At 48.6% G+C, this 23,126-nt stretch overlaps 1 protein-coding gene across 6 annotated transcripts in view; it reads left to right on the plus strand.

Moving 5' to 3' along the window:
- Positions 1-398: 398 nt before the first annotated feature.
- The window catches only part of BSN (bassoon presynaptic cytomatrix protein), a 479,044-nt gene continuing 456,316 nt past the window's right edge, over positions 399-23,126 (plus strand). For 5 of the 6 annotated variants that reach the window (XR_006292515.1, XR_006292517.1, XM_043552315.1 and 2 more), the window contains exons 1-2: positions 400-673; positions 16,132-16,531. Coding sequence is in view for 3 of the 6 variants with exons in the window: in XM_043552315.1 (XP_043408250.1) it covers positions 510-673; positions 16,132-16,531 (564 nt within the window). In the remaining 3 variants the exon portion in view is untranslated. Of the gene's footprint in view, positions 674-16,131; positions 16,532-23,126 lie in introns of all 6 variants that reach the window. The other variant, XR_006292516.1, reaches the window with a different exon arrangement.

The following is a 23,126-nucleotide window of genomic DNA, read 5'->3' on the forward strand; positions in this document are numbered from 1 at the left end:
TGACTGGCTTGGGCACCCATGGGCCAAGCTGAGAACGACGGGTTGGCAACCGGGCAGGCCTTCTATTGCTGGAGCCCTGCGTGACCCGGACGAGCCGGGCTTCCCTGGGTGAGCATGTGCAAGGTGAGGGGTGGGTGGGCCAGAGGGGCTCCCACTGGCCAGCACGTGCCCATGCCCGAGGGACCTGAGCCTCTACGGCCAGGTCAGATCGGGACTGATTGGAGCTCCGTTCTATTGGCTCGCAGCGGGTGGGATGAGCCCGAGCTGTGATTGGCCAGTCAGTGTACGTGCCCAGGATGGGCGGGTCTGAACCTAGCGCCTGCTCCCATTGGCTAGGCCGTGCGCGTGTCCGAGGCGCGCCCTGTGACGGAACGAGTAGGGCGCGCTCATGGCTGGCGCATGCTCTGTGGCGGGGCTGGCGGCGGTGGAGGTGGTGGGCTGATGGCGGCGGAGGCGGCGCTGCGCTGAGGGAGCCTGTCCCGTCCCGCCGGCCCGTCCGCCGCGCTGCCATGGGCAATGAGGCCAGCCTGGAGGGCGGGGGAGCTGACGGGAGGCTCCCGCCCGGCCCCGCCGCCGGACACCCGTCGCCGCTCGGAGCTGCCAAGCCGCCTTCAGCACCAGGCGCCGCCGGACAGCTCCCGGGGAGAGCAGCGGCCCCCGCGTCCGCCGACAGGTGAGCGAGCCCGGCCCGGGGCGAGACGGCGGGGGGCGGCCTGCGGGGGAGGGAGGTCTCGGGCCGAGGGGGGGAGCTTGCGGGGGGGGAGGTCTCGGGCCGAGGGGGGGCGCGTGCCGGGGGGGAGGTCTCGGGCCGAGGGGGGGAGCTTGCCGGGGGGGAGGTCTCGGGCCGAGGGGGGGAGCTTGCCGGGGGGGAGGTCTCGGGCCGAGGGGGGGAGCTTGCCGGGGGGGAGGTCTCGGGCCGAGGAGGGGAGCTTGCCGGGGGGGAGGTCTCGGGCCGAGGAGGGGAGCTTGCCGGGGGGGAGGTCTCGGGCCGAGGGGGGGAGCTTGCGGGGAGAGGGGGGAGGTCTCGGGCCGAGGGGGGGAGCTTGCGGGGAGAGGGGGGAGGTCTCGGGCCGGGGGGGGAAGCTTGCGGGGAGAGGGGGGAGGTCTCGGGCCGAGGGGGGGGAGCTTGCGGGGAGGGGGGGGGGGGTCTCGGGCCGAGGGGGGGGAGCTTGCGGGGAGAGGGGGGAGGTCTCGGGCCGAGGGGGGGGGAGCTTGCGGGGAGAGGGGGGAGGTCTCGGGCCGAGGGGGGGGAGCTTGCGGGGAGAGGGGGGAGGTCTCGGGCCGAGGGGGGGGAGCTTGCGGGGAGAGGGGGGAGGTCTCGGGCCGAGGGGGGGGAGCTTGCGGGGAGAGGGGGGAGGTCTCGGGCCGAGGGGGGGGAGCTTGCGGGGAGAGGGGGGAGGTCTCGGGCCGAAGGGGGGGGAGCTTGCGGGGAGAGGGGGGAGGTCTCGGGCCGAGGGGGGGGAGCTTGCGGGGAGAGGGGGGAGGTCTCGGGCCGAGGGGGGGGAGCTTGCGGGGAGAGGGGGGAGGTCTCGGGCCGAGGGGGGGGAGCTTGCGGGGAGAGGGGGGAGGTCTCGGGCCGAGGGGGGGGAGCTTGCGGGGAGAGGGGGGAGGTCTCGGGCCGAGGGGGGGGAGCTTGCGGGGAGAGGGGGGAGGTCTCGGGCCGAGGGAGGGGAGCTTGCGGGGAGAGGGGGGAGGTCTCGGGCCGAGGGAGGGGAGCTTGCGGGGAGAGAGGCGGGGTCTCGGGCCGAGGAGGGGGAAAGCTTGCGGGGAGGGGGGGGGTCTCGGGCCGAGGAGGGGGAAAGCTTGCGGGGAGAGGGGGGGGGTCTCGGGCCGAGGGGGGGGAAGCTTGCGGGGAGGGGGGGGGTTTCGGGTCGGGGGGGGAGCTTGCGGGGAGAGAGGGGGGGTGTCGGGAAAAGGGGGGGAAAGCTTGCGGGGAGAGAGGGGGGGTCTCGGGCCGAGGGGGGGGGAAGCTTTCGGGGAGAGAGGGGGGGTCTCGGGCCGAGGGGGGGGGGAAGCTTGCGGGGAGAGAGGGGGGGTCTCGGGCCGAGGGGGGGGGGAAGCTTGCGGGGAGAGAGGGGGGGTCTCGGGCCGAGGGGGGGGGAAGCTTGCGGGGAGAGAGGGGGGGGTCTCGGGCCGAGGGGGGGGAAGCTTGCGGGGAGAGAGGGGGGGTCTCGGGCCGGGGGGGGGGAAGCTTGCGGGGAGAGAGGGGGGGTCTCGGGCCGAGGGGGGGGGAAGCTTGCGGGGAGAGAGGGGGGTCCTGGCAGAGGAGGAGGCAACGGGGGGTCTCGGGCCGAGGGGGGGGAGCTTGCGGGGAGAGGGGGGAGGTCTCGGGCCGAGGGGGGGGAGCTTGCGGGGAGAGAGGCGGGGTCTCGGGCCAAGGAGGGGGGAGCTTGCGGGGAGAGGGGGGGGGTCTCGGGGAGAGGGGGGGGGTCTCGGGCAGAGGAGGGGGGGAGCTTGCGGGGGGGGTCCTCGGGCAGAGGAGGGGGCAGTTTGTGGGGAGAGAGGGGGGGGAAGCTTGCGGGGAGAGAGGGGGGGTCTCGGGCCGAGGGGGGGGAAGCTTGCGGGGAGAGAGGGGGGTCCTGGCAGAGGAGGAGGCAGCGGGGGGTCTCGGGCAGAGGAGGGGGGAGCTTGCGGGGCGAGGGGGGGTCTCGGGCAGAGGAGGGGAGGAGCTTGCGGGGAGAGGGGGGGGTCTCGGGCAGAGGAGGGGGGGAGCTTGCGGGGGGGGGTCCTCGGGCAGAGGAGGGGGCAGTTTGTGGGGAGAGGGGGGGGAAGCTTGCGGGGAGAGAGGGGGGTCCTGGCAGAGGAGGAGGCAGCGGGGGGTCTCGGGCAGAGGAGGGGGGGAGCTTGCGGGGCGAGGGGGGGTCTCGGGCAGAGGAGGGGGGGAGCTTGCGGGGAGGGGGTCTCGGGCAGAGGAGGGGGGGAGCTTGCGGGGAGAGGGGGGGTCTCGGGCAGAGGAGGGGGGAGCTTGCGGGGGGGGGTCTCGGGGAGAGGGGGGTCTCGGGCAGAGGGGGGGGAGCTTGCGGGGAGGGGGGGGTTCTCGGGCAGGGAGGAGGGGGGAGCTTGGGGGAGAGGGGGGGTCTCGGGCAGAGGACGGGGCAGCGGGGGGTCTCGGGCAGAGGAGGGGGGAGCTTGCGGGGAGAGAGGGGGGTCTCGGGCAGAGGAGGGGGCAGTGGGGGGTCTCGGACAGAGGATGGGGGAGTTTGTGGGGAGGGGGGGTCTCGGGCAGGGAGGAGGGGGGGACTTTGCGGGGAGAGGGGGTCTTGGGCAGAGGAGGGGTGGGGGGGGTCTCGGGGAGAGGAGAGGGGGGTCTCGGGCAGAGCGGGGGGAGCTTGCGGGGAGAGGGGGGGAGCTGGTGGGTATGGGGGGTCTCGGGGGGAGAGGCAGGCCCTTTTAAATTGCCAGCCCTGGGGCAACTGCTTCTTTTGCCCTCACCCCCTGTCAGCGGCCCGGGGTATGGGCAAAAGGGGCAACGACGTTAAAGCGCCACGGTGGCAGTGCTTTAAAGTAAGCTGTATGGTTCGGTACTGGCAGCCACTTTTTACTGGTACGCCGGCCTGTACCACCTTATTTTCACCACTAGATGGGTGGCCTGTTTGTGGGGAAGGGTGGGCCTAGGGAAGGGGGGCAAGTGGTGCTCTGTGTTCAAGGTGCGAGGGTGGGTCGCAGGCCCTGGGGAAGGCTAGGAGAGAAGGCAAAGGAGCTAATTGTGGTTGGGGAGCTAGGAAAAGGTAGGAGGACAAACCTACCTTCTGTGGAGGACTAGGGAAGAGTGCCAGGGTGCAGCCTGGTGTCAGGGAGAGAGAATGGGGGTTGAATTGAGGAATGGGGTGAGCCGGAAAGAATATATCTCCCTGTTTGCATCCCCTGTGTTTGTGCCTGGGTCTCCAGCCTTTTATTGCTCAATTTATTGCAATGCCAATTTGTAGAACAGCAGTGACAATGATTACATCGTACATGTACCCCAAAGATGGCTCCCCTAACTGTAGCTGATTTGTGACATAAAAGAGAAAGGTGGTTATGTAACTTAAAGTACATATATGTAGAGAAATAATTGATGTAAAAGCTTATTGTGATATATACAATGCCATCTTGTCTACTAAAAAATCACAAAATAGGAGTGAAATGTTTTGAGAGCATATGTTGAAGAGAGGAATAGGATTGAATGTATTCCTTAAAAAAACCTATAAGATAATTGGATATAATATGTGGGAAAAATGTGTATGAGAAACAGAAAGTTACTTGATGAAAATGCAGCAGCTTCAGTTTGGTTGTGCAGTTTGCCTACAACGTGTGGCAAAGTAACTGTGATGATTTAAAATGTCTTGTCCTCATCTATGAATATAAAAGTACTTGCAATCTGGCCAATTGTTGTGGTGTTTGGAATTCAGAAAATATAAAAGGATGTTGTGATAAGAAATCCAAATAGAAAGCCTTTCACATTTAAGCTTGTACTGAGATTTGAACTTAAAATAGGACTAAAATCACTGTTCTCACACTTTAATGATTGAATCAGTCTCCAAATTTGGCTCAATAACTCTTCAGAGGACAGTTAAATTTTCTATATAATTTTCTCTTTAAAATTGTTACTGACTGTTGAAGAGCAAACCTTTTAAAATGCTCCTTTTGAAATTTTGCCCTATTTTCCTCATGTCTTTGAGCTCCTCTAGCTAAGCAATCATAGACCCTTGTCTCCCCCTCCCCTCTTTTCTTCTCTCTCTCTCTCTCTGTCTCTCTCAGTGATAACATAGATATAGTCTGTTTTTGAAATTTTAAAATTAAACACACATGCAGCTATTCTCCTTATTCAGGCCACCCTCATAGATTTACACCAAGATTAGCTAATGGAACTGCTCAGATCTCCCAGCTATTTCTATTCTCTGATGCTGCCAGTCTGTCTCCCTTATGCATCAACTGGGTGAGCCAGGGGGCCGGTTGAGTGTCAGAAGGTATGGAGGGGTGGGCTCTGGGGGACCATGGAAGGGGTGAGTGGGGATGTTTGTAGTGTGCGTGGTGGCAGAATGAATCAGACTTTGAGGGCAGTGAGTAGGGCTTTGGAATGACTGTGGGCTAACAGGAGTGTCTGGGTGGCCTGGAGAGGGAGTGCCTAGTTTCTTTTCACTGACTCTCTGTCTCTTGAAGGATTCCCCTAAAAATCTAAAATCTAGAAATCTAAACATTTCCTAAGGATGCCTACATTTCAAGGTAATGTCACCTCAGGAAGCCAAGTGCCTTAGCGCTTTGAATGGCACTGCTGCTATGATGGCTGTGGAGCAGCGTTGCAAAGCTCTTCAGCTACTGCTGGCTCAGTGCAGAAGCACCGGTCTCCTTCCAGCTAAAGGTCACTAACACAGTCCTGTTCCTCCACTCTATGGCTTCCCTACAAAAGCTGATAAACCCACCCTCACTTTCCAGCCTGTTGGAAATTCCAATATTTTGGAATCTGATGAACCTGAATCTGGATGAAAAGGCAAAATATAAAACCTTTTTCTGAACAAAAAAGTTCAGAAAAATGTAGATTTCCCCCCCCCCCCCCAGTGGAAAATTCTGCCCAAATCTCTCTTTTCCAATGGAAAATTTAAATTTTGACAAAACTGTTTTCTTATGGTAATGTTTTGTTTAATTTTTTTTGTCCAGACCTATTTGCCACATGTCCCTGACTACATGTCTGCTCTGTTTATGTGACTGCCCCTGAAAGGAATAGGCAGCGATATGGGATGCAGGGGCCTGGGAATTGAGGGCAGGTTGGGGGCCTGGGAGGTAGGTGGGGGCGGGAAGCTGTCATATCAGAGGAGACACACTGTATCTTCCAGCTATCAGGACTAGTATAGCCCTGATCACCTCTCTGCCTCCCCACATCCCCAGACACCCCCCTCACCCAGTTCTTGGTTCTCCCTACATACCATGCGGAACTGAAGTGCTAGGCACTGCAGCCATGTAAATGGGAGATGGGATGGAACATAGATGTCAGGGGTGGGGAGAACATGAAGACAAAGTGGGGCTTCTACTCCACCCCACTCTGCAATGAGGGGGGAGATGCACTTTGAGGAAGTCCCTGGGATTTGTCAGTGTGGCTCTTCTCAGGGCTCGTCTTCACTGCACCATTAGCAGAAGCAATAACTTTCCCCTAATCTGACTCCCATACACACACACACAAATCTCTGTTTCAAGTTAAGTTGTGCTTTAAGCTTGAGCTAGCTGGTTTGGGGGAAGCGGGAGGCTGAAGCTAAAGTGCTGCTGGTGCTCAAGTTAGAATAATGCAGTAGAGCTGAAGAAGCTCTAACTCATCAGCTGTTAATCCAGTCACTTCAATGTAGCTCAGGTGTTTTGTTCAAAGTTATGTACATTTCAGAGTTATGAATAACCTCCATTCCCCAGATGTTAGTAAGGTTCTACTGACGTTCTACTCTATTCATACTGATAGATTCCAGGGCTGGAAAGGAGCATTGTGATCCTCTAGTTTGACTTCCTGTATAACACAGGCCATACAGCTTCCTCAAAATAATTCTTCAAGCATCCAATCTTGATTTAAAATGTGTCAGTGGTGGAGAATCCACCATCACCCTTGGTAAATTGTTCAAATAGTTAATTACTCTCACTGTTAAAAATTCATGCCTTATTTCCATTGGAAACATCAATTTTTAAAAACCTGGTGGAAGGGAAATTGAGAAATCCAAAAAGGCAAAACAAGCAAAATGGAACATGCAATCTTTAAACATTTTATCTAAATCAGTTCTCTAAACCAGGTTCTTAACTTGGGGTGCACGCACCCCTTGGGGGTGCGAGATGCCCTTTCTGGGGGGTGCGAGACATGCCAGATTTTTTTAGCAGGCAAATAATTGAAAACACAAATTAAGCACAGGTATGTAACAACTACTTTGTTTCAGTAAACCTATGTATTTATTAACGTTATACATTTTTTAACGATTACTGTAATAGACAAAAATTATTTTCAAGTTTTTAAGCTAATTGTAGTGAAATTATCTCTCTACAAAATACAGCGTACATGTTGTGGGGTATTTCTTGATGCACGCGCAGATGATGATGTGGCAGCGCCTTGGCTTTGTTTGAATATGTATATACACCTCTACCCTGATATAATGCGGTCCTCAGGAGACACAAAAACTCACTGCATTATAGGTGAGACCGCGTTACATTGAACTTGCTTTGGCCCGCCCTGTTCCTTGTTCCCGGACCGCCCCCTCCAGAGACCCCCATCCCTAATCATCCCCAGAACCCCACCCGCTACCCAACCCCCCTTCTCTCTGTCCCCTGACCTCTATCTACACACCCTGCCCCCTGACAGGCCCTCACCGGCAGCGGCGGGAATTGGAGCAAAGGACACCCCCCATACTCACCTGCGGCGGGAATTGGAGCAACGGACACCCCCCATACTCACCTGCGGCGGGAAGCAGAGCTCCGCGGCTGGGAGCTGGCGGAGTGGAGCAGGCTGGGGCTGGACTGTTCCGCTTCCTGCCACTGGTGAGTGTGGGGAGGTTGGGGAAAGGACACCCTCTGCATTCACCGGTGGCGGGAAGCGGAGCGATGTGGCCCCAGCCCGCTCCGTTTTCCTTGCCCCGCCCCCAGCTGTGTCACTGGAGGCAGGGTTGGGGAAAGGTCCCGCACTCACCTGCGGCGGGAAGCGGAGCCTCGCGGCTGGGAGCTGCCGGAGTGGAGTGGGCTGGGGCCGGGCTGCTCCACTTCTGCCGCTGTGTCAGAGCTTTACCACGTTGTATGCGAACCCGCCTTATATTGGGTCACATTATATCACGGTAGAGGTGTAATTCTATCTCTCTCATTCTATAGTTATGGTATATCTAGGTTAAAGAACTGACCTTCAACGATTTTTGATAAGGGGTGCAAGAACATATTTTGAGAACCAAAGGGTGTAGTAAAGGTTAAGAACCACTGCTCTAAATTAAGTCATCTGAAGCCATAGATGAGTCATTTTAAACAGTAGGATGCACTGTTCTGAAGTGTAATTTTTGCTACTTGCTTTATAGCATATAAGCTACTAGGTTGGATTGGGATATTAATTTTGATATTTAGATTGTTCGAAATTATGCATTGTGTTGTCAACTAATTTGTGCTGGACTTCAGAAGGCAGCAAGAGGGTGCTAAAGAAAAATAGCATTCTAAAAGTAATATTTGAACAATGTTTTATAACATTAGCACTAACAATAATATATTTTTAGGCTTTTTGGTGATGTTCAGTTTTATATTAAAGGTTCTAGCTAGACCCAAGCTGTCAAATGTTTAAGCCACTGTGTAATCACTAGGAGCTTGCTGCAAATTCAAGCTGTCTGAATAGTTCAGCGAGGCTGAGGACTACTTATGGGAATAAAGGTTTAGAGGATTGAGCTCTAACTCACATGAGTAGTTTTTGAATGAGTAGTCCCATTTAGTTCAATAGAAGTACTCATAAGACAATAAGGGTTTGTAGGTGTCATGTTAATTGCTTTAGAAATGTAAATAAAATATTTTACTGGTTTTTTTCCTCATAAAATTGGGGAGAAAGTAACAAAGTTATAAATGTTTAGGAAACAAAAGCATAATAGTAAAGTGTGAAGGTTGGAGCTAAATATAATCTGAAATGTTTTTAAATAATATAGAGAGCACATGTGGAAGGATGAAACTTGGGGCTAAATTCTGAACTTATTTACACTGGTGTAAATCTGACCTAAATCCATTTATATTAGTTACAGCACTGTAAATCAGATGAGATCAATATTAAGTGCAAATTATAAGAAGGAGAGTATGGTACAAGTGAGACTGAAGGAAGCTGAGGAAAGCACAGTTTACATCTATGCTTATGATCTCTTAGCTAACTCACAATTTTCAGGATTGGGACTCTTCTTGCTGTGTGCTTGTACAGTGCCTGCCATAGTGAGGCCCTGAACTGTGTTTGGGGCACCTAGGTACCGCTTTCTCATGTTGCAGTATTGCATGTGGAGCATAGAACCTTTACTACTGCCTTCCATCTTTGCCAGTCTCCTCCTGCAGTCTTAGTTTCTTCCTATGTCATTTTGATAACTTTTTGTGGCTTCTGTTGTGCATTGCCATGTTATCCTTGATCTATATTAGTCTCTTCTTGCCTGTGAGTACCAGTCTAGTGTCTGTACTGCTGCAACATGAAAGAAAGCATAGAATCAAATCAAGTAAAATCTTAAATGAACCAAACTGTACCGTAGAATTTCTATGGATAGTAATTCCATTCTTGAATAATAAGAATATAGCAGTAGGGACATACTACCGACCACTTGACCAGGATGGTGATACTGACTGTGAAATGCACAGGGAGATTAGAGGCTATAAAAATAAAAACCTCAGTAATGATGGGGGATTTCAACTATCCCCATATTGACTGGGTACATGTCACCTCAGGACGGGATGCAGAGATAGTTTCTTGATGACACCTTAAATGGCTGCTTCTTGGAGCAGTTAGTTATGAAATTCAAAAGATTAAAGGCGATTCTTGATTTAGTCCTACATGAAGCACAGGATCTGGTTCAGGAGGTGAATGTAGTTGAACTGCTTGGTAATAGCGACCATAATATAATTACATTTAACATCCCTGTGGCCGGGAAAACACCACGGCAGCCCATCATCCAGATCACTGATAAAGATGTTGAACAAAACTGGCCCCAGGACCGATCCCTGGGGCACTCAGCTTGATACCAGCTGCCAACTAGATATTGAGCTGTTTATCACTACTCATTAAGCCCAACAATCTAGCCAGCTTTCTATCTACCTTATAGTCCATTCATCCAGTCCACACTTTTTTAACTTGCTGGCAAGAATACTGTGGGAGACCATATCGAAAGCTTTGCTAAAGTCAAGATATATCACATCATCCACTTTCCCCATATCCACAGAGCCAGTTATCTCATCATAGAAGGCAATCAGGTTGGTCAGGCATGACTTGTCCTTGGTGAATCTGCATTGACTGTTCCTGATCACCTTCCTCTCCTGCAAGTGCTTCAAAATGGATTCCTTGAGGACCTGCTCCATGATTTGTAGTTCATGTAGTTCCCCAGGTTCTCTTTCTTCCCATTTTAAAATATGGGCACTATATTTGCCTTTTTCCAGTCGTCGGGGACCTCCCCTGATCGCCACAAATTTTCAAAGATAATGGCCAATGGCTCTGCAATCACATCAGCCAACTCCCTCAGTACCCTTGGATGCATTAGATCTGGACCCATGGACTTGTGCATGTCCATCTTTTCTAAATAGTCCTTAACCTGTTCTTTCACCACTGAGGGCTGCTCACTTACTCCCCATGCTGTGTTGCCCAGTGCAGCAGTCTGGGAGCTGCCCTTGTCTGTGAAGACCGAAGCAAAAAAAGCATTGAGTACTTCAGCTTTTTCCACATCATTTGGCACTATGTTGCCTCCTGCATTCAGTAACGGTCCCACACTTTCTCTGACCTTCTTGTTGCTAACATACCTGTAGAAACCGTTCTTGTTACCCTTCACATCCCTTGCTAGCTGCAACTCCAGTCATGCCTTGGCCTTCCTGGTTACACCTCTGCAAGCTCTAGCAATATTTTTATACTCCTCCGTAGTCATCTGTCCAAATTTCCACTTCTTGTAAGCTTCCTTTTTGAGTTTAAGCTCACCGAAGATTTCACTGTTAAGCCAAGCTGGTTGCCTGCCATATTTGCTATTCTTTCTGCACTTCGGAATGAGGGCACAGGAACAAACCAATGAGGCTTCTTTAAAATACAGCCAGCTCTCCTGGACTTCTTGCCCCCTCATATTAGCTTTCCACGGGATCCTGCCCATCAGTTCCCCAAGGGAGTCTAAGTCTGCTTTTCTGAAGTCCAGGGTCTGTATTTTGCTACTCTCCTTTCTTCCTTTTGTCAGGATCCTGAACTCAACCATCCATTGGTCACTGCTGCCTAGGTTGACACCCACTTCTACTTCCCCTACCAATTAATTCTTCCCTGTTTGTAAGCAGCAGGTCGAGGAGTACTGCCCCAGTCAGTTCTTCCAGCACTTGTACCAGGAAGTTGTCCCCAACACTCTCCAAAAACTTCCTGGATTGTCTGTGCACTGCTGTCTTGCTCTCCCAGCAGATGTCAGGGTGATTGAAGTCCCCCATTAGAACCAGTGCCTGTGATCTGGAGACTTCAGTTAGTTGTTCGAAGAAAGCCTCGTCTACCTCATCCTTCTGATCTGGTGGTCTATAGCACATGCCCACCATGACATCACCCTTGTTGCTCTTGCCTCTAAACTTAACCGAAAGACTCTCAACAGGCTTTTCTCCAGTTTCAAACTGGAGCTCTGAGCAATCATACTGTTCTCACGTACAATGAAACTCCTCCACCTTTCCTCCTGTACCTGTCCTTCCTAAACAGTTTATACGCATCCATGACAGTGCTCCAGTCATGTGAACTGCCCGACCAAGTTTCTGTTGTTCCAATCACTTCATCCTTGATTGTGCCAGGATCCAATTCTTCCTGCTTGTTTCCCAGGCTTCTTGCGTTCGTGTACATGCACCTAAGAAAACTAGCCGATTGCCCTACTTTCTCAGTATGAATCAGGAGGCTTCCCATCTTGAATGGGACTGGGGGGTGGGGGGTTAATGGTAGAGGTGCAGTTTCCCATCCTTACTCTTTGGGTGCATCCCTCCAAAAAGGACTCAAGGCTTTATAGCTCATTCCCCTGGAATCCTGCCACCAGTCTAAGGTGAGATAGCAGTATCTTATGGCTGACAGTGTTGAATCCTGCACAGAAGGAGGATGAGAATGGATGTGTGCCCTCCATTCAACAACACCAGGAGATCACTCATTCCTCTCTTCGTCTGGCCAGTGGTGTCAGAAGACCAAGGAGATCTGTATGGGTGGTTGGGGGCTAGTGTGTCAATCATAGAATCATAGAATATCAGGGTTGGAAGGGACCTCAGGAGGTCATCTAGTCCAACCCCCTGCTCAAAGCAGGACCAATCCCCAACAAAATCACCCCTCCCAGGGCTTTGTCAAGCCTGACCTTAAAAATATCTAAGGAAGGAGATTCCACCACCTCCCTAGGTAACGCATTCCAGTGTTTCACCACCCTCCTAGTGAAAAAGTTTTTCCTAATATCCAACCTAAACCTCCCCCACTGCAACTTGAGACCATTACTCCTTGTTCTGTCATCAGCTACCACTTAGAACAGTCTAGATCCATCCTCTTTGGAACCCCCTTTCAGGTAGTTGAAAGCAGCTATCAAATCCCCCCTCATTCTTCTCTTCTGCAGACTAAACAATCCCAGTTCCCTCAGCCTCTCCTCATAAGTCAGGTGTTCCAGTCCCCTAATCATTTTTGTTGCCCTCCGCTGGACTCTTTCCAATTTTTCCACATCCCTCTTGTAGTGTGGGGCCCAAAACTGGACACAGTACTCCAGATGAGGCCTCACCAATGTCGAATAGAGGGGGACGATCACGTCCCTTGATCTGCTGGCAATGCCCCTACGTATACATCCCAAAATGCTATTGGCCTTCTTGGCAACAAGGGCACACTGTTGACTCATATCCAGCTTCTCATCCACTGTAACCCCTAGGTCCTTTTCTGCAGAACTGCTGCCGAGCCATTCGGTCCCTAGTCTGTAGCGGTGCATGGGATTCTTCTCTCCTAAGTGCTGGACTCTGCACTTGTCCTTGGTGAACCTCATCAGATTTCTTTTGGCCCAATCCTCTAATTTGTCTAGGGCCCTCTGTATCCTATCCCTACCCTCCAGCGTATCTACCTCTCTTCCCAGTTTAGTGTCATCTGCAAACTTGCTGAGGGTGCAATCCACGCCATCCTCCAGACCATTCATGAAGATGTTGAACAAAACCAGCCCCAGGACCGACCCTTGGGTCACTCCACTTGATACCGGCAGCCAATTAGACATGGAGCCATTGCTGACTACCTGTTGAGCCCGACAATCTAGCCAACTTTCTATCCACCTTATAGTCCATTCATCCAGCCCATACTTCTTTAACTTGCTGGCAAGAATACTGTGGGAGACCGTGTCAAAAGCTTTGCTAAAGTCAAGCAACACGTCCACCGCTTTCCCCTCATTCACAGAGCCAGTTATCTCGTCATAGAAGGCAATTAGATTAGTCAGGCATGACTTGCCCTTAGTGAATCCATGCTGACTGTTCCTGATCACTTCCCTCTCCTCTAAGTGCTTCAGAATTGATTCCTTGAGGACCTGCTCCATGATTTTTCCAGGGACTGAGGTGAGGCTGACTGGCCTGTAGTTCCCAGGATCCTCCTCCTTCCCCTTTTTTTAAAGGGGGCTAGAGTATGACGATAGTGATAGGCTGAGGATCTAGTGTCTTTTTCTGTAATTAGAGTGCTGCTGTCCTTCAGCATGTTTTGGAATTTGATGGGGCCCATGAGCCTTTGTGGATGATCCAGTACCATGGGGTGTTCCAGTTGTGTGGGAGTGGGGAGAGTGCTGACCATTACCTTAATAAGGCGATGGTCTGGGTTGGGATTTGGGTCTAAGACAGTGGCTGGGTTGCTAATATCCTCTAGGTTGACGTTAATCCAAAGACCAGGTCCAGCGTATGATTAGCTATGTGAATTCAACCAGAGATGATCTATGAGAATCCTAAGGAGGCAAGCAAGGAAATAGTTGTTGAGGTTTCGCAAGATGATGAGTCAGGTATTATTTCACCACTACTGCTGGCAAGGCCTTGGTCATCTGCTTTATAAGCCCTTTAGTCCTTGGAGGTCAGTAAATGAGGAAGAAAGAGACGATAGGTTTAGCTCTGTTTTCTATTGTGAGATGAATGAATTAGAACGACTTTACATAAGAATGGCCATGCTGGGTCAGACCATTGGTCCATCTAGCCCCGGGCTGCCCGAGCTCCCCCAGCCCCGGAGTGTCAGGTGGCCGGGCAGCGCACCTGCTGAGCTCCCAGCCCCGGGCGGCACAGTCCCAGCCCCGGGGGCCGGATGGGTGGTGTGGTCCCAGCCAGCCTGGGCCATGGAAGAGCAGCAACTGCAGGAGGGAGTCTGGGGGTGGAGTGTGGGTGGGGCCATGCCAGGCTGTTTGGGGAGGCTCAGCCTACCCCAGCCTATGATACCCACCGCCAATGTGTTCACGGTTTAGTAACACTAACTGGTCCCATTAAATGTACAAGTCTTGGTTTTGTGATTAAAAAGTCAGCAAAGCATATTTCAAAAGGAAGTATACAGGGGGTACTAAGTAAGTTCCCTCTGATTCTAGAGGTATTACTGCAACAATTGATGTTTCTCATTTCAAGTGGAGGGAGTGTTTCTGAAAACTTTACTCTTCCTAAAACTGGAAGGAACTTTTTAAGGACTATATGTAGTCTGGCAAGTAGAATATGGAAGAATGCCATTGTGGCTACTTCCTTACCAAAATATATATACAACAAAGAGAAGAGCAAAGCAATCTGGGATTGCCTAAAGATTTTCAGAGTGACAAGAAATCATGTGAATATTTATTTTGTATTTATTTGATTGGGGGAAAGGCCTCTTGCAGTTGTCAGAATGAAAGTGTTAAGTTTTAATAATGCGACCTCTTTATTTCGTCTGGTACAATCTGTACTTTGCTTCTTTATTCAGAATTTTAAATTTAATGAGGAAAAAGAGATACTGTAGTATTTAAGTTCCATGAAAGGATGAAGATTGCAAGAGGGAATTATTTACAACAGTGAACATGCTGTGGCTGTTATTACTCTGATTTCAGGAAAAGGAGCAGATTGCTGCTGGAGATATAAGAAAACACTTAACTAATTCTTTTTGTTAGTCTTCTAAAGAGAATACTCCAGTTTCAGGTGTGTGAAGTCCTGAATTTTGAAATGGGAATACTTGAGATTTAAAGAACACTAATAAACTCTTAAGGAGACAGTAGTTTCAAAAGAGGAGTAAGGGAAAGAAAAGATTTCATCTGATAATATGAAGCACTACATTTGAGGGGAAAAAAGTTCTAAAAGTCAATGTAAAGAAAAATTGTTTTACTATATTCTTCCTCTGATGGAATGTGAAATTACGTCTACTGTAGGTTATTCCACTTCTACCTGGATAAACTTTATATTTGATTTTAGAGTTAAACTGAAACAATAGGAGGTTCTCACATTTAGATTTTTTGCTGCCTTTTTCTTATTAGGCCTCTACAGTAAGTTCTTCAAGGTATGTGCTAATCTTCTTGGTTAAGACTGTCTTTTTATGTATATATGTTTTGAACTTCAATGTAATTGGCAAACAAATCTTGGTGGTTTTAAGCCTTTTCAGTCTTTGATGCTGATTGGATCAGAACGTTGCATTTAAAGAGACACTCATCAACGTAAAAGTGAAATTTTGTACAGAAATGATGTACAGCAGCCTGGCCAGCTCCTATGCCAACTGCTCCTCACCCAGCATAGGTGATGTGTCTGGGGCAGGATGGCATGTGCCTGCACTCTGCCAGTTTTCCACTGGCATGTGGTCCCTTGGGAATCATAGCCAGGTTGGTGTAAAGTGAAAGCAGGTCTTTGGCTGCTGTAATTTATGATTTATACTGGGGCAGCTTGAGAATCAAGGAGCCATAACCAGCTGTTTGACTGCCTTCGCACTCTCCTTTGTCAAGTGGATCTAGCAGAGTAGACAATCAGGACCATTATTTTTGAACTATCAGCACTTTGCTCTTTTATAGACTTCTGTTTTTGTATTTTCTCTTAGTACAAGGTGTTGCAAAAGTCAGTTGTGAGGAGATAGTTGGGTGAGTGTTGGCTATCAGCTCAGCAGGAATGACCAGGCAATTAGTGTTCCTGGAAACTGAAGCCAGTGCTGCATTGTGAATTCATCAACTGATGTTGGAAAAGCGCTAAGCCCTCTCCTGGCAGTCTGCTGCGTACTTCTCATGTTTTCCATGAAACGTTGTGGTGATACCCCAAGATTCCTCTTAGAACACACAGAGTAGCCCAAGTATAGAGAGAAGGTTTAAAGTATGTGAAATTTACTTTGATCTCATCCTGCAAGGTACTGAGTGTCTTAAATTGCCACTGAGTTGAAGGATTGCTTCATTATGTCTCCAGTGGCCTTGGTATATGAAAGTTTGCCATTTTTGTCATGTATTGCATTTTCAGAATTGGCTGTAATCATCGAATCCTCTAAAACTTGGTTTACATACATGTTTTTTAATGATATTTCAGCACACCAAGAAGACCGGCTCAGTCGGATCTCCCAGTTGGAGAGAGATCAGCTTCCCCATCCCTTAAACAGTCTGCCCAGACCCATGAAAGCACAAGAGAGATGCTGAGCCATGGACACGCCAGCCAACAATCAGATGGACCTAGGAGGATGCTCCAGGTGGACACCAGAATTCAGAGATCAGGACGATCTCCCTCTGTATCACCAGATCGAGGCAGCACCCCTACCTCACCTTATTCTGTCCCACAAATTGCACCCCTTCCAAGCAGCACTCTCTGTCCAATATGCAAGACAACAGAACTCACTTCCTCTCCTAATCAGCCAAACTTCAACACTTGTACACAGTGTCACAACAAGGTCTGCAACCAGTGTGGATTCAACCCCAACCCCCATCTCACTGAGGTAATTGCTTCATTTATTTCAGTTTTTCAGCCTGAAATTTTTGACTCCGGAGGTAGCTAGTAAGATGCCTCTAACCCCAGATCACCTTTGGTGTTTTTAGGAATCATGGGAAACAGTCAAGTTGGTGTTCTGAGGAAACATTATGTGCTGCCAAATAGTTCAAATTTCAGGCTGTCTTGCATGCTCTGAGCCTTGAGGTTGCATCCTCATCTTCCAGGTTCATGACAGATTAGCATCCTTGTTCTTTAACAGTGATGCGGTTGGCTAATCAGTGGATGGTTGTAGTGATCTGAGGACTGTAGAGAAAGAATGGGAAGCATTTATAAGGGAAAAGCTTAGACCTTCATGGAGGTACAGTTTCCATCTAGATTCTTCTTCACCACCACCCAGGTCATGGATTTCCTGACCCAGGTTAGTTCCACTTGCATAGATATGTCATAGGTGTGAAGGGCTATACCATATAGGGATCTTCATGAGGTGGTGACCGGTGGCAGAACAAGTATTTGAATGCTGAATATTTCAGATTCTGAGTGATACAGGTGATAGTTTTTGGCTGAGAATGCCTGACAGAATTGGAAGCAGATATTTTCTTCTGACTAGGAGGGAGATAAGTAAGAATAATCATTTGCAAGTTAATGTCTACTTGTAAAGTATTTCACCAAAGGTGTCTGATGTGGGCTGTGTAAAATTGTAAGCATGAGATTCCCGGGGGCAGATTTGGCAGTGTTTGAAATAGCTGAGTGATGCAATGCTGAGGACATGCTGGTGTGTGGGACTCCTTGAAACACCTGGTCAGTCTTATTTATCTATGACTTTAATTATGGGTACATGTAAATTCCTAGCTGAAAGAACAAGGTAAATGTACTTTTGTAGCTATTAAGGAGATATAGAATTGAGATTATTAGTATCTATAAAATTTTCCCAGGTAATAAAAAATAATAAAATCTTATGAATTAAGGTAAAATGTTCAAAAGTGCTTATGTGAGTTAGGAACCCAAATACCTTTGAAAGCTATGGGGAGTTGGGCTCCTAAGTCACATAAGTAATTTTGAAAATTGTCCCCATACTCGCTGAAATGGAACCTCAGTGATGGGGAGTGGCTGGAGAGGGGCTTGGACCTGGTCTTGGGGTTTTCCCACTCTTTGGCATACCTCACAAACCGGACATAGGTAGAAACATCCTTGCCCATTCCCTCCCAGTGGAATGACCTGCCCAAACGGTCTTTGGTCTTGTTCACCCCAGCATGGCCACTAGGATGATCGTGGGCTAAGCTCAAGAGCTTGGCCCGGTACTTAGTTGGAACTACCAACTGTCTCTGAGGATGCCAGTCTTCCTGGTGTCCACCAGAAAGAGTTTCCTTGTATAAAAGTCCTCTTTCTACAACAAACCTGGATCGATTAGAAGAGCTGAGAGGCGGTGGGTTGCTCCATGCCGCTGTCCAAGCTCTCTGGAGGCTTTCATCTGCTTCCTGTTTGGTCTGGAACTGTTCCCTTGATGCTGGAGATATTAGTTCCTCATTGGATTGTGGACCTATGCTTGGTCCCTCTGGAAGCGATGTAGGGGATGGAGCTGTTTCCGTTGACTGAACTGCTCTTCACTGGTGCACTCTGTTGGGGTTCAGGCTCTGGCTGAGCCTCTTGGGTAGGGTTATCGGCTGCTGCTGGTTCAGGTTTGGTGGGGCCCTCTGGTGTTGGGGTTGCAAGTACTGGGTTCAGTGCTGGCAATGGGTCTGGTGCTAGTTGTTCCGCCGGTTCCGGTTCTGGGACTGGCTCTATCTGGGTCTCTGGGACTGGATCCACTACTGCTGTTGCAGACATTGGCCTGGGGTCCGGGTCCATCACCTCTGACCGGGTCCTGGTAGAAGTTTCTGGAACAGAGCTAGGCGTGATGGCTGGTTTAGCCTGGCTGCGGGTGACCATTCCCACCCTCTTGGCTAGCTTCACACGATTGGCCAAGTCTTCTCCCAACAGCATGGGGATGGGATAATCATCATGGACTGCAAAAGTCCATGTTCCTAAGCAGCCCTTGTACTGGACAGGCAACTTGGCTGTAGGCAAATTGAAAGAGTTGGACTTGAAGGGTTGAATTGCCACTTGGATCTCTGGGTTGATTAAATTGGGGTCCACTAAGGAAGCATGGATAGCTGACACTTGTGCTCCAGTGTCCCTCCTCACTCAGTTTCCCTCCGCTCCGAGGGTATCTGGGAGGTATCTGGGCCTGCGGACCTCTGGTGTGATTCTGGTGCAATGAACTGTAATCTGTTGGGGTTCTTGTGGCAGTTGGCCTTTACATGCCCCAGCTCGTTACATTTAAAACATCGTCCAGCTGACGGGTCACTGGGGCGAGGTGGGTTGCTGGAGAACGGTGTGGCGGAACGATAAGGTATCTGGAGGGTTCCTTGGGGGTAGTTGGGGCCTTGGGCTGCCCCCAGTAGTAGGGTGTGGTCTGGGGTTGTCCCTTCTGGTATCTGCTTCAACTGCAACCAGTTTTTTTCTTTTCTGCCACCTCCACCCATTTGGCTCCAATCTCCCCCACCTCGATTACAGTTTTGGGCTTCCCATCTAGGATGTATTTCTATTTCCTCAGGAACACCCTCTAAGAACTTCTCCATTTGCATTAGGAAGGGCAAATCCTCTGGAGATTTAACGCTTCCTCCTGATATCCAGGCATCCCAATGTTTCACAATGTGGTGGGCATGTCGCGTAAATGACACGTCTGGTTTCCACCTTAGGGCTCTGAACCGCCGACAGGAATGCTTGAGTGTTAGCCCCATTCTGACTCTCGCCTTGGTTTTAAACAGTTCATCCTGGTTCATTTGTTCCTTAGGCATTTCAGCCGCCACCTCAGCTAAGGGTCCACTGAGCTGCGGCCTCAGCTCTACCATGTATTGGTCTGTAGAGATGCTGTACCCAAGGCAGACTCTTTCGAAGTTTTCTAAGAAGGCCTCAGTATCATCGCCTGCTTTGTAGGTGGGGAACTTTCTGGGATGGGAAGTGGTACCTGGAGAAGGATTGCTAGGGTTTGTTGGTATATTCTGTTGAGACTTTGCCTTCTCCATCTCCAGTGCATGCTTTTTCTCTTTTTCCTTCTCCTCCTCCACATGCTTCCTCTCTTTTTCCTTCTCCTCCAGTTCTTTGGTCCTTGCCTCCGTAGCTCTCCTGTGGGCAGCCTCTTGGTTTTTTTCTGCCTCTTTCGCTGCCTCCAGTCTGGCTAACTTCAGTTTGTGTTGTGTCTTGGTTTCTGTCATCTTTGCCTCTCTGTTTTTAACTAACCTGAGAGTTAGAAATAAAACAAACAAACAAACAAAAAACTTGGATTGCAAAATTTTGCTGTGCTGTAATATGATACCTATATTCTCTGATAGTGATTGTCAGCCTACAGAAAAATCCTAAAAAAAACAAAAACAAAAAAAACCCCCCTAACACCTTTGTCTCCAGGCAAATGGGCAGAAAACCTCTCTAGTTGCTCTTCGGTAAAAAGCAACTTCAGGTCTGTGAAGACTTGTGAATTTCCCTGCAGGAGGTTAACTACGCTGCCTTTAGGTAGAGAAAACTCCAGTTCACAAAAGACAATTCCCTTTTGTCTCTGCTCTGGCCCCCAAGCAGAGAAAAAAACCCTTTCAGCTTAAAACCTGCTTTCCTGCATACCCCCTGTACACGCCAGTTTCCCCATTTCTCCTCGGCTTAATCTCCTGCACTATAGCCTGAGTTCTAGTAACTATAGCAACTCCCAAAGGCTCCTTTGCCGCTGTTTTGGCCAAGGCATCAGCCTTATCATTCCAAAATTTCTTGCTCTCCTCTCGCTTTTGATGGCCTCTTCTAACACATCATATCTTTGGTTTCCCTATATTTCTTTTTAACCAGTAATAAATTTTGCTTCCAGTCCTCCTTTTGGACTAGACTTTTTCCTTTAGCTGTTTCCCAATTATTTCTTTTCCAAGTCCTAATCCAATACAACAATCCTTGTACTGTAAAATCTGAATCCATATACACGTTCAAGGCAATCCACTGTCCAGTTCTTCTGTTCTAACAAATCACTAAGGGCAAGGGTGGATTTGATTTAAATCAAATTGATTTAAATCACTAGTTAGGAAGACTTGATTTAATCATGGATTTCTACATAAAAGTGCATTCTTGTTGGTGTTATAACCTTTATGCATACTCTTCACAACTCAGAGATAGATGTAGGTTTCATTTTTAGAAGGTACACACTATACATTTTTAAAGTGATTTATTTTGAAAACTTTCCAGATTTGTACAGCTATATCAGAAAACAAATGATTTTTGGTAATTTCATTTACCAAAGGCAATTGAAGCAGATAGTTCACCTCCCAGTGATTTCATAAATATCTCCAATTCAACAGGTTCATCATTAATATTTGGAGAATTTTCTTGCCATGTTGTTTTAGGAGGAGAACATCAAGAGACAAACATTTAAATTGTTTTATTTAACGAAAACAACGTTATGTATTCTGGATTTTTTTCTTCAACAGCAAACATGTAATATTTTAACAAAAAAAGTATATGAATTTTTTATTTTAGTTGAACATTCTAGTTTTTTAAAATCAAGTTTTGTTTTTGTTAAAAATTGTTTAAAATAGTTAAATTAAATATTTTTTAAAAATCAACTATTTCAGCCAGGTCAACATGAGAAACGTAAAATATTGGCTTCTGCAGCTAACTCAGTCATCTTCACCTTCATTGTCCTGTTTGTTCATAATCTGGAAAAGAAAAACAAGCTTTCCTGCTTTTTCAGGTCCCAAACGATTTCTCAATTTGGAATGAATTAGTCCAAAGGAAGAAAATATTCTTTCTACAGCGGCAGAAGAAGCTACTGCTGTTAAAAGTGAGAGCATCACTTCAGTAGTCTCTAAACCCAAGTGCTTGAGTGACATCCACCATTTCGCTGGTGTGACTTTCTATAAAACATCATCAGCAAACATATTTCTTAAATGGTTCACCTTTTAGCTCTGCAGTTTATTATTGTTGGCATTATGGAGGGATGATTGCTGGATGTCCATATCATAGCCAACTCCTCTTCTTCAGCAGTTGAGGTTTGACCCTGGTACTGAGTATTGAGAATATTTGCAAGAAAATGAGCTGAAGATAGTGCTTATCCCATTTGTTTTAGGGCTTTTTTGGGTTTTTTTTTTTTTTTAGTGCTTGTAATTTAACTGTTGTTGCATATTTCTCTTTTTAAGATCTTACTCACTTCCTTCCAAATTTCAACAGTGTCAGCAATAAAACAGCTATTTCCCTGCATTTTGTTCAAGGCTACAGAAATAGGCTTCAGGGTACTCAGATTGTGTTCAACATTTCTCTTAAGCCCAATGTTGAGAACTTTGGCTGTGAGCGGGTGGAGCAGGTCCTCAAGGAATCCATTTTGAAGCACTTGGAGGAGAGGAAGGTGATCAGGAACAGTCAACATGGATTCACCAAGGGAAAGTAATGCCTGACCAACCTGATTGCCTTCTATGATGAGATAACTGGCTCTATGGATATGGGGAAAGTGGTGTGTCATAAATATAAAGCCAAGGATGATAACCTTTGTGTATGCAGTAACATAAAATCCCTCCTGGTCAGAGGTACAGAATCACTTTATCTGTAAGGGGTTAAGAAGCTCAGATAACCTGGTAGGCACCTGACCAAAAGGACCAATAAGGAAAGAACATACTTTCAAATCTGGGGGGAGGGGGTGTTTCTTTTCTCTTTGTTTGTTCCCTCTCTGGATAGAGAGAGAGATGAAGCAGGTAAGGCATTTTCTGAAAACATACCTGAAATGATACAGTTAAATTACAGAAATTGTAAGTAAAGGCAATGAAATGCATTAGATTATCTTTTGTTTTAACTTGTGAATTTTCCCTATGCTAAGAGGGAGTTTTATTCCTGTTTTTTGTAACTTTGAAGCTGAGCCTAGAGGAGAATCCTCTGTGTTTCATATCTTTTTATTACCCTGTAAAGGTACCTTCCATCCTGATTTTTGCAGGTGTGATTCTTTTACTTTTTTTCTTTTCTTTTTGGGGGTGGGGGGGTAATAAAATTCTTCTTTTAAGAACCTGATTGATTTTTAGTGTCCTAAAAACCAAGGGGTTTGGTCTGTGCTCACATTGTACCAATTGGTTAGTATATTATTCTCAAGCCTCCCCAGGAAAGGGGGTGAAGGGACTTGGGGGAATATTTTGGGGAAACAGGGGCTCCAAGTGGCCCTTTTCCTGAATTCGGGTCTAAATCTCTTGGTGGTGGTAGCAGTACCGTCCAAGGACAAGGAAAAGATTTGTGCCTTGAGGAAGTTTTAACCTAAGCTGGTAGAAATAAGCTTAGGAGGTCTTTCATGCTGATCCTCACATCTGTACCCCAGAGTTCAGAGTGGGGAGGAAACCCTGACACAGTGGATGTGATATATCTTCACTTCAGCAAAGCTTGTGATACGGTCTCCCACAGTATTCTTGCCAGCAAATTAAAAAAGTATGGATTCGATGAATGGACTATAAGGTGGATAGAAAGCTGGCTAGATTGTCGGGCTCAATGGGTAGTGATCAACGGCTCCATGTCTAGTTGGCAGCCAGTATCAAGCGGAGTGCCCCAGGGGTCGGTCC

Source organism: Chelonia mydas, chromosome 7, assembly GCF_015237465.2.
Source record: "Chelonia mydas isolate rCheMyd1 chromosome 7, rCheMyd1.pri.v2, whole genome shotgun sequence".
Taxonomy (NCBI): Eukaryota; Metazoa; Chordata; order Testudines; family Cheloniidae; genus Chelonia; species Chelonia mydas.